The sequence below is a fragment of the Vigna unguiculata genome, chromosome 8 (assembly GCF_037176805.1).
Source record: "Vigna unguiculata cultivar grain cowpea cultivar isolate G323 ecotype 2 chromosome 8, ASM3717680v1, whole genome shotgun sequence".
Classification (NCBI taxonomy): Eukaryota; Viridiplantae; Streptophyta; class Magnoliopsida; order Fabales; family Fabaceae; genus Vigna; species Vigna unguiculata.
Genome location: NC_140799.1, coordinates 32,333,656 through 32,347,071, shown reverse-complemented (window position 1 = coordinate 32,347,071; position 13,416 = coordinate 32,333,656). Strand labels below are relative to the sequence as shown.

At 26.3% G+C, this 13,416-nt stretch overlaps 2 protein-coding genes across 3 annotated transcripts; both read right to left on the bottom strand.

The window, feature by feature from the left end:
• Positions 1 to 5,624: 5,624 nt before the first annotated feature.
• On the bottom strand, positions 5,625 to 6,839 carry LOC146884412 (uncharacterized). The gene is made up of 2 exons (XM_085665251.1): positions 6,573 to 6,839; positions 5,625 to 6,413 (listed from the first exon to the last, which is right to left on the bottom strand). Exons 1-2 carry the CDS (start codon positions 6,732 to 6,734, stop codon positions 5,826 to 5,828), a joined length of 750 nt encoding a protein of 249 aa, XP_085521377.1. The 5' UTR covers positions 6,735 to 6,839; the 3' UTR covers positions 5,625 to 5,825.
• A 3,976-nt stretch (positions 6,840 to 10,815) lies between these two features.
• Positions 10,816 to 12,801, bottom strand: EMB1687 (ribonuclease P family protein / Rpp14 family protein). 2 transcript variants are annotated; one of them, XM_028083313.2, is made up of 3 exons: positions 12,521 to 12,793; positions 12,289 to 12,426; positions 10,816 to 11,344 (listed from the first exon to the last, which is right to left on the bottom strand). In XM_028083313.2, the coding sequence occupies exons 1-3, from the start codon at positions 12,696 to 12,698 to the stop codon at positions 11,196 to 11,198; spliced, it is 465 nt and encodes a 154-aa protein (XP_027939114.1). In that variant the 5' UTR covers positions 12,699 to 12,793; the 3' UTR covers positions 10,816 to 11,195. The 2 variants fall into 2 exon arrangements, with proteins under 2 accessions (XP_027939114.1, XP_085521586.1); XM_085665460.1 differs by lacking the exon at positions 10,816 to 11,344 and adding an exon at positions 11,851 to 12,065 and having other exon boundaries at positions 12,521 to 12,801.
• Positions 12,802 to 13,416: the final 615 nt, after the last annotated feature.

Genomic DNA, 13,416 nt, shown 5'->3' with positions numbered 1-13,416 from the left:
TTTGTTAGTTATATTTTTTTTTTTTTGTAAATATACAATAATCTTAAAGCATCAAGAGTTTAAGAATGATGGATCTGAGTTTTTCTTGTTTTTCTATCAAATATTTGTTCGATGGTTAGAGGCTAACATTTTACTATTAATATATATATATATATATATATATATATATATATATATATATATATATATATATATATATATAAGGACTAATTAATGAATGTATTTATTTTTTGAAAAAAAAAATACACCTCACCAAGTTCAAGAAAAAAAAAGAGTATATTAACTCATTTAAAACGAAATATTCCTTTTTACTTAACATCTTTAAATTGTTTAACAATTACAAAATTTGAACAAATAATGGCCAAATATATAGATAAAACTAGTATTAAGTTTACAATTGTGATAATATTATTTATTTTTCATACTTATCTTATTATATTTTAATAGCATTGTTTCTCTAAAAGTAATGTAGTCTCGTATAGAATTGGTATCATCTCTAAAAGCACTATGTACATATAAAAGACTAATTAATGGAGTGAGTTTGAAGTTACTTTTGGAATTTGGATTTTGACTTTGCATTTCTTAATTAAACGGCAAGATAAGGGTTTTGATTAATCCAAATCCATAAAGTATTATATATGTTCCCATGAATCATTTATGGTAATGGATTTTTAATTCAATGGTGGAGCTATTTAATTTGGTTACGTCTAATTTCTTTTTTTGTTAATGCTTATCTAACTGTGCTTCTATCTGCCAAGAATGACTTTCACATTGCATACTCTGTCATTTTAGTTACATTTTTTTTTCCATATTATTTAATAAACATGATTTATCAAAAATAATTATTTTATCATACAAAATGGTATAATAAATATGATTAGAATCAATTATAACATTTGAGGTATTAATATTTTGAAACTTATAATAAGATCTCATCTCGACTAAGAAAAATATTAATTTACGATATATATAAATATATATAAATTTTATCTTATAAGATGATCTTGTGAAAATTTAAGTTAAATTTGAATTGGTTATTATTTCTCCATTTCATAAATGTAAAATTATTATCTGAGAGTTTATCTTCAAAATCATAATATACATTTTTTATCAAATGAAACTATCTTATCATGCAAATGCCGTAATATATATATATATATATATATATATATATATATATATATATATATATATATTACCTTCATAAACAAATAAAATGACAGAATTGTTTATAAACGAAGAAGACACACAAGTTTAGCTGCAAGGCATAGTACGATAAGAAGTCACCACATATTGTAGAGAATTTTGTCTGAAGTAATGATTTTATATTCTTAAAATTATAATTGATGTGAATATTATAATTGAAAATTTAATGTTAGGCCTATTTACAAATAATGTTAGGCCTTTTTCATATTTTTCGAATACATTTTAAATTTTAAATTAAATAAACAAGTGAAAACAAATAAAGAGAAATAGTTTTTTCTAGAAATAAAACATATTAAGAAATGATTTTTATAATCTTCTAATAAATTCAGGAATATACATTCTACTTTAATTATTTTCGGAAATGCAGAAAGATTTTGTAAAATAAACACCTCCATACATAAACTTACAGTTTTTGTACTTCTTTAATTTTTTATGTATGATTTTAATTATTTTTATTTGAACTAATTAAATTATTTTTTAATAAAACTTTGAATGAATATGTTATATATATATATATATATATATATATATATATATATATATATATATATATATATATATATATAACATTATCCTTTCAAACACCTTTCAACATGTTTTGCCTTTGATCGTTAAGGAAATACTCGATTTTACATAAAAGTGGTTTATGTTTTTACCAAGGTTTAAATAATGATTTGATTATAGTATTCATTTAGTTTTTTTTAATTTGGTGACACATAATAATTATTGTTCAATTAATTATTTTAACGGTGTTAGTAAAAATGATCAAATTAAATAAAATTGATGAATATTAAAACTAAATTAAACAAAAAAAAATAGTAGAACCAAATTAAAAAATCAGAATGAATAACAAGACCAAATCATTATTTAAGTCTTTACTAAAGTGGTTTCACGCTATTAATTAGGAGTTATTGTATCTTTACATTTTTTATTTTAATTATAATCTTTGATTATGAAATTTATTAGTGTAGGTGTTGTTATAAATAGAAATTTTATTATTGAGTACTCTGAGTGATATTTCTATTTCACTAATTTAATTTTTCTGAGTATTTGATTGTTTAATAAAAAATATAATGATTCGATAACAAGATTTTAAATAAATGTAAATAACGAATTCCAAAATCTTAGACAGTAATAAAGATTTTAAATCCTAGATAATAATGAAATTTTAAACCTCCTGCAAGAACAAGGGTTTTAAATCCCAAGCAGTAACAAGAGTTTTGAAAATTCTAGGATATACAAGAGTTTTGAAGATCCCAAACAGTAAAGAAGTTTTGAAAATCCCAGGCAATATCGGAAATTTTGTAAACCGTCGATAAGTTGTGCTAGTCCAAGGAATTACTGAAAATTTTGATAATTTTTTGGTTACGCTGGTTCTTCTAAGAAAAAGAAAATCTCGAGTAAAGTCACTAGTGGGGTTAAAACCCTAGAAACACAAAAAATAACCTCAACTAAAAATAATTATTTTTGTAATATGAATTAATTCATTCATTTTTATACTTATAATTTTAATTAAAATAAGTTTTTCTTTACATAAGATAACATTTTTCACTCTCTTTTCCAATAGTTTTACTCATGTTCTCAATTTTTTGTGAAAAGTTGGATTATAGTTTGGCATAATTGTTTTTAAAGTCTTAAATTTGCAAACAATGGCAAAGAAATCAAATGAATAAGAAATAAGACATACATACAATGTTAATCAAAGTAAATGATAATCCTGAAAGTTTGCTAATTCATTTATTTATTCTATTTATAAAGTGGGTTATTTTATTTATGTACACATCTCATAATTTTAATTTTAGTTTTATCCTTTATAATATTGTTAATTGAACTTTTTAACGATAACCGCTATATTGAATTGCTTTCTAAAAAACTGTCCATGATTTTTTTTCCCCTTCATCATATTTACGTTATAGTCACTAGCAAATACACAGGCGTTGTTGTGTATGTGTATTCGCATTTTTTAATTTTTAAGAAATTTAAGATCAATAACAAATATATAATTTTTAAAATAGTCGTTAAATATAAAATTAAAAAAAAAGATATGTAAAAAGAAAATTTAAATAATGATTTAAGACAAAAAAAGATTTGTAAAAAAAATGACTAAAAGTAAATTATTTATAAAATAATTAATTTTTAAAATAACTAAGGATAAAACGGGTATTATGAAATGTGGACACGAAAAGAGAAATTCCCTTTATTGTTATAAAATAGATATAAATATAGATATAGATGAATGTTAAAAAGGCAGAAAACAAATAAGGAAAGTTACAAGACACAAGATTAGATTAGCAGCAAATTAGTTATTGTCTGGAAAAAAAAATTAGAGACTTATTAAAATGAAATCCTTGCATTTGGTTATTCTTAGTAGTTTTTTTTTTAAGAAGTTGAATTTGTTGTTAATAACAAAGATAGAAAAAGAAAATAATATACTATATTCTCTTAATAATATTTTCTTAAGAAAGGATCTGGTAGCATAATACTTCCTAAAACGTTTAAATATACTTTTTAACTCTATGAAATTTTAATTACATGAGTAGTTCACTATATTAATATATTGTTCAATTATTAATAAAAAAGGTTACCATATTTATTATAATAATGTGTATTAAATTAATTATCAAACATATTAATATATTATGTAAATGAGTAGGTTGATGTTATTATTATTTAAATATATGTAGCATCCTTTTCAAACAATTAGATGACACATGTGTATTAATATTTGACCAAAATTACTTATTTTTATAAATAAGAAATACCAAATTTGCAACTAAATTTAATAAAAAGTACAGGAATGAGAAATGAATTTAAACCTTCTTAAAATATTTATTCAAGGTACTTATTTTCAATTAATATTTATATTTATATACAGAGATAGGGAAAATACGATTAAAAAATAATTATATATATATATATATAATAGTATTTCAAAATTTAAATTAAAAAAGATAAACTGTATTTTTATTCAAATATTAAACTTTGTCAACGTAGTGCATATGTGACTAAGTAGTGTTGTGTCAAATTTTACCTTATTAATAACAAAGTTTCATTGTAAGAAAATAAATATGTAAATATGAATTATATAATATAATACAAAAAGTATGTTAAACAATAAAAAGTATTTTTGTATTTAAATAATTTTTGAAAGATTTTGGGCAAATTAATATGAATGAGACAAATGAACAGTTTTAAATCGTTGAATTTGTATTGATTTATTAATTAAATGTATACATTAGCTAGGTGTAGGGATGTGGATGCAGGTACAGATATATAAGTATCTCACATGTATACGTGTTATTTTAAGAAAATAAATTTATCTATTGTCATTTCTAGATTCAAACATGGAACTTTTGCTCTATGAATTGTCATCGTGAATGTCTTTTAAGATAACATTGAGAAAGACAAAACCAAATTTTCATAATTAAATCATTATTTTATCTATAATAATTCCTTAATTTCATACCAATTCTAATTTTTTTTCCATATACACTAAAGAGGGGTATATGAGTCATGAAGAAGAGATTAATCATGATAATCCTTTTTTCTTTTGTTTTGGTAAGGATGCAGTTAGTAATGTAGGGGTGCAGCAAGCAATAGCCTGCAAAAAAAATGTCTTATGAGTGTTGGACACGTTTTTTATTTAGGCCATGGGGCATTTTTTATACGTAATTACTTTTTGCATTCCATTTATATTTTAATATACTTCATTTTATTTTTGCCAAAATATATTCCAATAATATTCTTAGATACTGTTTTGGCTTCATTCAATATTTTTAAAATCGGTTATTGATGCGCATGTCTTTTGTTTTCACATTGGTACCATGATGTCTTTTGTTTTCACATTTGGTAGTTTTGTTTTAATAATAAATTTCATCGCAAATTATAACCTCATAGCAAGATAAGGTGAATGTACTAGTCATAAAAATACGAAGGCATTCCACTGTTGTTGAAAGGGTTTTCTGACAAAAACATTGCCGTGCATAACAGTCTTCTACTCTTTTTATTTTCATATTTTAAAAGTTTATCATAAACCGTTCGCTATTTGAACTTTTTTTGTTTTTTTTTTTTATAAATTTTAGAATTAGTCTATTTCGAAATTTTGGATTAATATAATTCTTCATCTTTTAAAATAAGTGAATATAATTTTTTTAATCAAATTTTGTTAAATTTATTTGACATTTTAAGCACGTTTTATAATAATATTTGACTTAACATTAAAGAAAAAATGTATCAGACAACTTAAATACAATCCTGAAATGCGTACAAAATATCAAATAAATCTAATAAAATTTAATTAAAATGATTAAATCCACATATTTTGAAAGATGAATGACTAAATTAGTCAAAAATTTTAAAATAGAATAATTTCAGAATTCACTGAAACTGTAAGTTAAAAACATATTTAACCCCTTTATTTATTTGATCAACCATTTACAAGAGTTCTGAAATCAAAGTTTACATGCAATCCTAGTCAACTTGAGTTGAACTTGAACCTTCAATGTTTTGTACCATCAAATATTTTGCAGAAGTTGCATTGTTACACATATCTTACTAACCAAACAACACAACCAACCAAAGTTACAACCACAAACAGAAAAATGAACCTACTTTAACATCTAATTATCGCTTCCAATCTCAACATCAACATGGTGTCTGTTCAATTGAAAAACCTCAGCCATGTCAGTGTCAGCAACCCCAGAACATGACTCAAATGTAACATCCAAGAAGTAGAGCATGAAAACAAGAGCAAGGGAAGTGCAGAAAACTGGAATTGGTCCAAAGATCCACATGAACAGAGGGAATGAGAAGTAGAAGGCACGCAACCCAAGGGACCAGAAGTAGCTGCCTCTGTTCACAGTGGTGGCAACATACTCAGCTGTGATCATGTGGTGCCTCACATTCGAAGAGACTTTCTTGAAGGGCACGTTGATAAGGATACTCGCATGGCTATAGTACCTTATGGACTGAACATTCAGCAGAAATGCCAACAAGAAACACACCAATATGGAGAAGAACTTTATGGACAGACCAAGGTCACTTCTGTCCCCAAAAACCTCAGACATCACTGTTATCCCCCCATGGCCACTGCTCATCAACGCAGCAATGAGGGAACTCAATGTTATAGCTGTGGAACCCAAAAGGGTGGATGCCATTATGTTGTTCCTCAAAGATTGCACTGCTAGAACCCCATTCTTGGACACATCCTTCACACAGTATCATCCAAAATCAATGAATAACAGTGTTTTAAGGGAATAATCAATGAATAATCAATGAATAGCAATGAGATTGAGAAACTTAATTTTTGAAATTAGGCGAAACCCAAGAATGAAAATGGAAACTTTTGAGCAGCCATCTCCGCATACCTCCATCATGGCCTGGACCCAGATACGGCGATTGATTGCATTGACACCGATGACTGTTTTGGTGGGGTGTTTCATGACTCGGTAGAAGAGCCAGAAATGATACACCAACATCAAAAGAAGGCCAGCGGGGACTAGTATGAGATCGAGATCCTTCTTTTCCATTCAATGCCAATGTTTTTAATCAATCGATTAACGAACCAAAGGGAAATTTTCTCTCAGGTTGTGAGCAAGATGAAAAAGTGATTATGGAAGTTGTACACGGGTGTTGGTGTGAATGTATGGGAAGAAGAAGGTAATGAAATTTGGTATATATATATATATATATATATAGAACAATCAAAACACATGGCATTCCAGTTTGACTGCGTATTTTCTAAAGTCATAAATAAATTCAGGCAATTAATGTGTGTAATGTCAGGTATTTAATTTTGCACTTAATACATAGATTCCAAATCATTAATCTAAACAGTCCAAAAATAATAAAATGTCCTTATAAAATAATAAGCTTTGGAAAATTAACTCTTATTTTATTAAGTTGTTGTTCGATAATTATGTTTAAGTTATTATTTAAAGGATATTAGTTTTTAATATATTTCTTATATCTTTGTACTTAATACATTTTTTATTATAAGAAGAAAAATTCAGTATCTTATTTTAACATGTTTTTAGTTTCTTAATTTTTAGTAAAAATTAAAATTAGTCATTAAAATTTTGATCTAGTTAATTTTTTAATATTAAAAACGTGTAAATTTAATTATTTTAATTTAATTTTATTAAATTTATTTGACATTTCAAAATTATTTGTTAGTTGAAATTTAATAAAATTTGATTAAAAAAATTAAATTCACACGTATCTAACAATAGAGATTGAATTAATACAAAATTTTAAAAAAATATTAATTCCAATTTTATCTTAAGTAACAAGAATTTACGTAACATTTTTTATTATGATGTCATTCACCTACTTGTTATTTGAATATCGAAAACTTTTTGTAAGTGAGATTTTTCTTTCACCTCAAATTTCCAATATATATATATATATATATATATATATATATATATATATATATATATATATATATATATATATATATATATATATATATATTGAAAGTAGTTTTTTCATTTGTATTGTATTGGTTCTTCTATTTTGGTAATGTGAAAGCTTGTTGTGACCATGGTGTCTGGTACATAGGAATGGAAGTTTCCGAGAAGGAAAAAGTGGAGCATTTGGATAGGACCATAACCAACCCACTAACTTCGCCCACAAAATTCACATTTAGAAAAGACTAATCTTATTAATCACTGTTTATATTGTGTTTAAAAACATTTACGCTATTTATTGCATTCAAAATTAAATCTTACTCTTTACTTAATCATTGTCTTCAATTTGTTAATCCTTACAAATGTTTTCAGCAAGTATCCATAGCAATGGTTACAAGTCAGTTTCACTTTAATTACTTGTTTTATGTACTTTCGTGTGTTGTTACATTTTGTTCTTCCCTCATCATAAGTATTTTCACTCATTGTATTAATGAAACTAAGGATATAATCAGGAAAAATAATTATGTTATAATTGGAATCTTAAGAATGACAAGTAAAATATAACACTCTTTTGTTAAAAAATGGACAACTAAAAGAATAAGAAAAGGAATATGTATTGTATTAAATATTTAGAGAAATAAATTATTGTATTCTTAACTAATGCCCCTCTCTTTTTTATCAATACGCGTCTCTTTTTTAGATGTGACTTTTAGCGGTTAACCAAACAAATCGAATAAAAAATTAACTTTTATAATTTTTAATAAATTGTTTTATTTTTCCAACAATATCTTTATCATTTTCACATTGTATTTTACATTGAAAATATCACTGAAAATAATGTGTTTTTTCTCTTTACATTAAAGCATCAATTATTTCTTTCTACATAAAATAATTTATTTTATCTCTTTATAATAAAATATCAACCTTTTCTATCGCCATCAAAGTGCTTCTAATAGAGTATATGAAGTGTATTTTCTTTATTTCAATGAAAATAAGTTTCTGTATATAAATAAAGTATAATTGGTCAAACAGTAGTTAATGTAGTTTTAAATTTAACAAACGATAAATAACTAAAACAAAATTTGAATAAAATATTCAGAATTGAAAAGGAATATTGAGAGTAACTAAAAGAATAATTGATATTTTGTTATACTTTTAGAATGAAAATACTACACTTAAAAATGATAGGGAGTAATTCCTTTACCCTTAAATCTTTAATATTTTAGCTTTTCAATTTTATTTTCGATCTATTGATGTTTTATCATTCATAAGACTTGTTAATTTTCTTTTCACATATACCTCTACTTAAATGTAACAGCTGTTGTTTTTTTTATCTGTAACATGACCTAATCACTAAAGTTCATATAATAGATGAGAGCATTTTAAATTAAATATATCATTTGCTCGTTTTTTTTTCGTGTGTAAACATACAATAATCTTAGAACATCAAGAGTTTAAGAATGATATGAGTAATTTTTTTCTATCAAATATTTGTTAATGGTTAGAGGTTAACATTTCAATATGTTATATATATATATATATATATATATATATATATATATATATATATATATATATATATATATATATATATATATTATAAAAACTAATTAATGAATGTTTTCCTTTTTTGAAAAAAATACACTTTCACCAAGTTCAAGAAAAAAAAGTATATTAACTTATTTAAAAAGAAAAAAAATTCCTTTTTACTTAACATCTTTAAATTGTTTAACACATATACATACACATACAGAAAAACTAATAGGTGCTCCATGTTTTGCTTTATTTTATTTTAGATTATATTATTTTAGAATACCTATTTTCTTTTATATATGTTTTGTATGCATTAATGAAATTCTAATTTATTGGGAGACACACGTCTTGATGGATACAATACGACATGTATGAAATTAATCGTTTTAGCAATGAAATAATTTTTCTTTCAAAAAGATTTCTAACCATAAGGCGGTTGAAATTGACATTTGACAGGTGAACAAATGAGAATCATCAAAGGGAACTGCTCGATGAATTGAGGGCTAAAGTATAATCATTATGTTATAGAGCTTAAAAAAAGAAAACAAGTTTTTGTTCATTATCATGTATCTCATCTCATGTAAAGTGCAATATTAGAAAGCATAGAAAAAAAATTATATCAATGATATTAACATGTCTATCCTGATGGATTGTAAATTTACTAAACTTTTTTAAATAGCAGTATGCACCACCTGTTTTTTAGTTTTTCTTTACAGTTTGTTTTTTCTCGGTAATTATGATATCTACAATATCTCATACGTATACTACTTTGTCTTTAAGTTTCGATTATTATTTTCTTTTTGCTTTCAATTTACTATCCTTTTACTTAACTTTTTAGGATTTTCATATTGATGATTGATAGTAAATACTAAATACGACTATATAAGACATAGACACATTATAATTAATTTGAGTTTTATTAATATATTTAAATTATTTTAAAGTTTAATCAATTATTTTTTATTTTTTATTTTTTTGTGAATAATAAGATTAATTTATTATTGTGAAAAAGTATTGGAATTAAAAAGTGGACATTTATTAATTACAATGTAAAACTAAAATATAAAATTTATAATTTTATATTTGTACTTTAAAAGTAAAAATAATTTTATATTTTAGAATTTGTACTTTTCCTAAACTCTTTTTGTTCACCTTCCCCACAAGATTTCTGCTCCTTTTCAACTTCTTTTTTTTATTTTTCCCAAGACGTTTCAAATTGATAAATATTATTATCAACTATAATTGTTTCTAAAATTATTATATTATTAGTATCATAACTAATATAATAATAATAATAATTATTATTATTATTATTAAGAATTATAATTATTATAATTAGGGTTAAATATGTTTTTGGTCCCTCAAGTTTCAGCGAAATTTGGAATTAGTCCCTCATCAAAACTTTTGACCAATTTAGTCCTTCATCTTTCAAAATGCGTGAATTTAGTCCTTTTAACCAAATTTTGTTAAGTTTATCTGACGTTTCAAGCGCATTTCATGATAGTATTTAAGTTAACATTGAAGCAAAAATATGTCAAACATTGATGCTGCACAGGGAAAGCTGAGAGAATTGAAATTTCATCTAACAAGAAAAACGAATATTAACTCTAATTTCCTTCAACCAAAACATTCATAAAAGTTATTGCTTACTATAACACCAAATCAATAAAATCATTAAGAAGATTGCATCTCTTTCAATAAATCTAGAAAATTGAAGTGAAAGAATGGAAGAAACTAGCTGCAAGCTCTAAAAGAAAAAGTTTCCCTCTGCAACTATGTCTCCTAATCTAGTATTTTACAAAGGCGCAAATTTACATATTTTCAGAAGTGTCTTCTCTCACGGAAGAAACTTGTAACTCTATACCATACACTAGTTACTATCATCGGTAAACTCAGAAATGCACTGAACTCACACGGAGAACAAATACCCTATGCTAGAGAGATTAAAATTTATCCTAGAATTATAAGGCAAAACATGTGACTGAACACAAACAAGTTGCAAGAAACTGAGAAATCTCAATGAGACACCACTTGAAGGCCAAATATTCAGTGTTCCAAAACTTTGATCCTGTCGAGATAGGAATTCATGCGATCAGAATCAGCAGAAGAGAAACGATCACCGACCATGAGTTTGTACTGCTCAAATTTTGATTCCTCACACTTCAAGGCAGCATTTTTACACGCCCTTATACTTCCTGAAGCACAATGTAACATTTCATATCAGGATTTATAATTATTTTATATTAAACATCATATCTTTAAGTGACAGAAAAAGTTGAAATTACGAATACGGTCAATGGCTAGATCCAATCAAATTGATAAAAAGTGTCTAAAAGGTTTTCTGAGTTGCATTCATATTATTGTCAACATAGTTCATAAATTATATAAATAATCCATATCCCTCCGCACTGGGAAGTAAGAAAAGCAATGCATAACTAATCTACATCTACATATGACTGCGGCACACAATCCATGTCACCCCAACAATTGCATAATCAAATTCCCGCAAACCAATTTCCCTTCCAAAGCTTCACACACCCCTAATAGGAAGTCTAACAACCAAAACCTCAATTTTCTTTCAATAGTTATAATGCACGTGTCTTTTGTTTTCACATTGGTACCCTGATGTCCTTTGTTTTCACATCGGTACCCTGATGTCCTTTGTTTTCACATTTGGTAATGTTATTTTAATAATAAATTTCATCGCAAATTATAACCTCATAGCAAGATAGGGTCAACGTACTAGCTACGAAAATACGGAGGCATTCTATTGTTGTTGAAAGGGTTTTCTGACAAAAGCACTGTCGTGCATAACAGTATTCTAAATCAAAATCTGGACCAATTTGTTTTCGGTATGATCACAAAACTGATCCCTGGAGGAACTGAAATTCTTCCAAGGGCCTAAACATTTATTTTTCTGATACACATGTAAACCCGAGGATCAAACTGAACAGCAACAAAAAAGCAATAGCACAATTCAAAATTTCCGAATTTCTCAATTTTCCTTTCCCGTGACATAATCTTGCACGCCCTTTTTTATTTTTTTCTCTTGTTCAACACAATATATTCTCCAAGGAATTAACGAAAAACCAATGAAAAACTACAAGAACAAACGAAGCAGGATTTTATTTTTGCTTACCAGACAAATCCAGCAAATTAAAGACGACGGGGCAGTTTGCAATGTTTGTGACCATCGTAATGGCAGACCATAGTTTCTGATACTCCTCCCTTGATACCCGAATTATACACACATTGGTAATTGAATTCACATACTTAACTGCACACAAAAAACAAAAAAACAAATGTTAATACCATCAAAATCTGTATAGCATTTAGAAAACAGCATGAAAAAAAAAAAAAATACTACTTACCTTGGAATGATCCCAACGATGAAGCCAAACCACACTCCCCAAAATTCTCCAAAAGGCTGTCTTTCACAGCTTTGGAGACATTAAACTGTGTAATTATAACAGAATTATCGCCCGCTTTTTCTCTATTAGGGTTGAGGAAAACCTCCATCACCATGTATCTGTTTTTGAACCCCACCATGATCCTTAGCGCTCAAGCAAATCGAAGATTCGATTCCAAGAACAAAAATCATCGATGGATGGAAGGATTAAACAGAAACCCTAGAAGCTAATGTCCGATAAGATGGGTCGGGTCCTTTAATGGGCTCTGATCCATGAAGCCCAATAGCGCGTACACGTGTTGACCTGTGGTAGGGAACGCAGTTTTCGCGGTGTGGCCTTGTTTCTCTCTCCTCCTAATCCGCTTCGTTTTTAATTTTGAAAATAATATTGAGCGAGTGAAGTGAGTGGCGCATTTAAAACACGAGAGTGGAAAAGATCCGTTGCGGGACACGTGCACAAATAAATATATTTTATTTTCATATTTTAATTTCTTTCCACTGTCGTCTTTTCATTTTTTATTTTCATATTTTAAAAGTTTATTATTCTTCAATTCTAATTCTATAATATAAACCCTCAACTATTTAAACGGAAAATTAAAATATAATTGACTAGGATAGAAAAACTTAATAATTTGACAAATAAATGGATACACTTATAGAGGTAGTATCTTCTATGGTCCAATACATTCACTCACATGTTTAATTAAACATTGTTTTATAAAAAATAATTGGTGGGATGAGAAAGAACGTTGGAGTTAGATCCGATAGTTAATCCAAATTTGATGGAGATGGTGCCACCTGACAGGACCCGACCCGAGAGTGACATGTTTACATTTGGGTCACAATTTGCCCGAAATT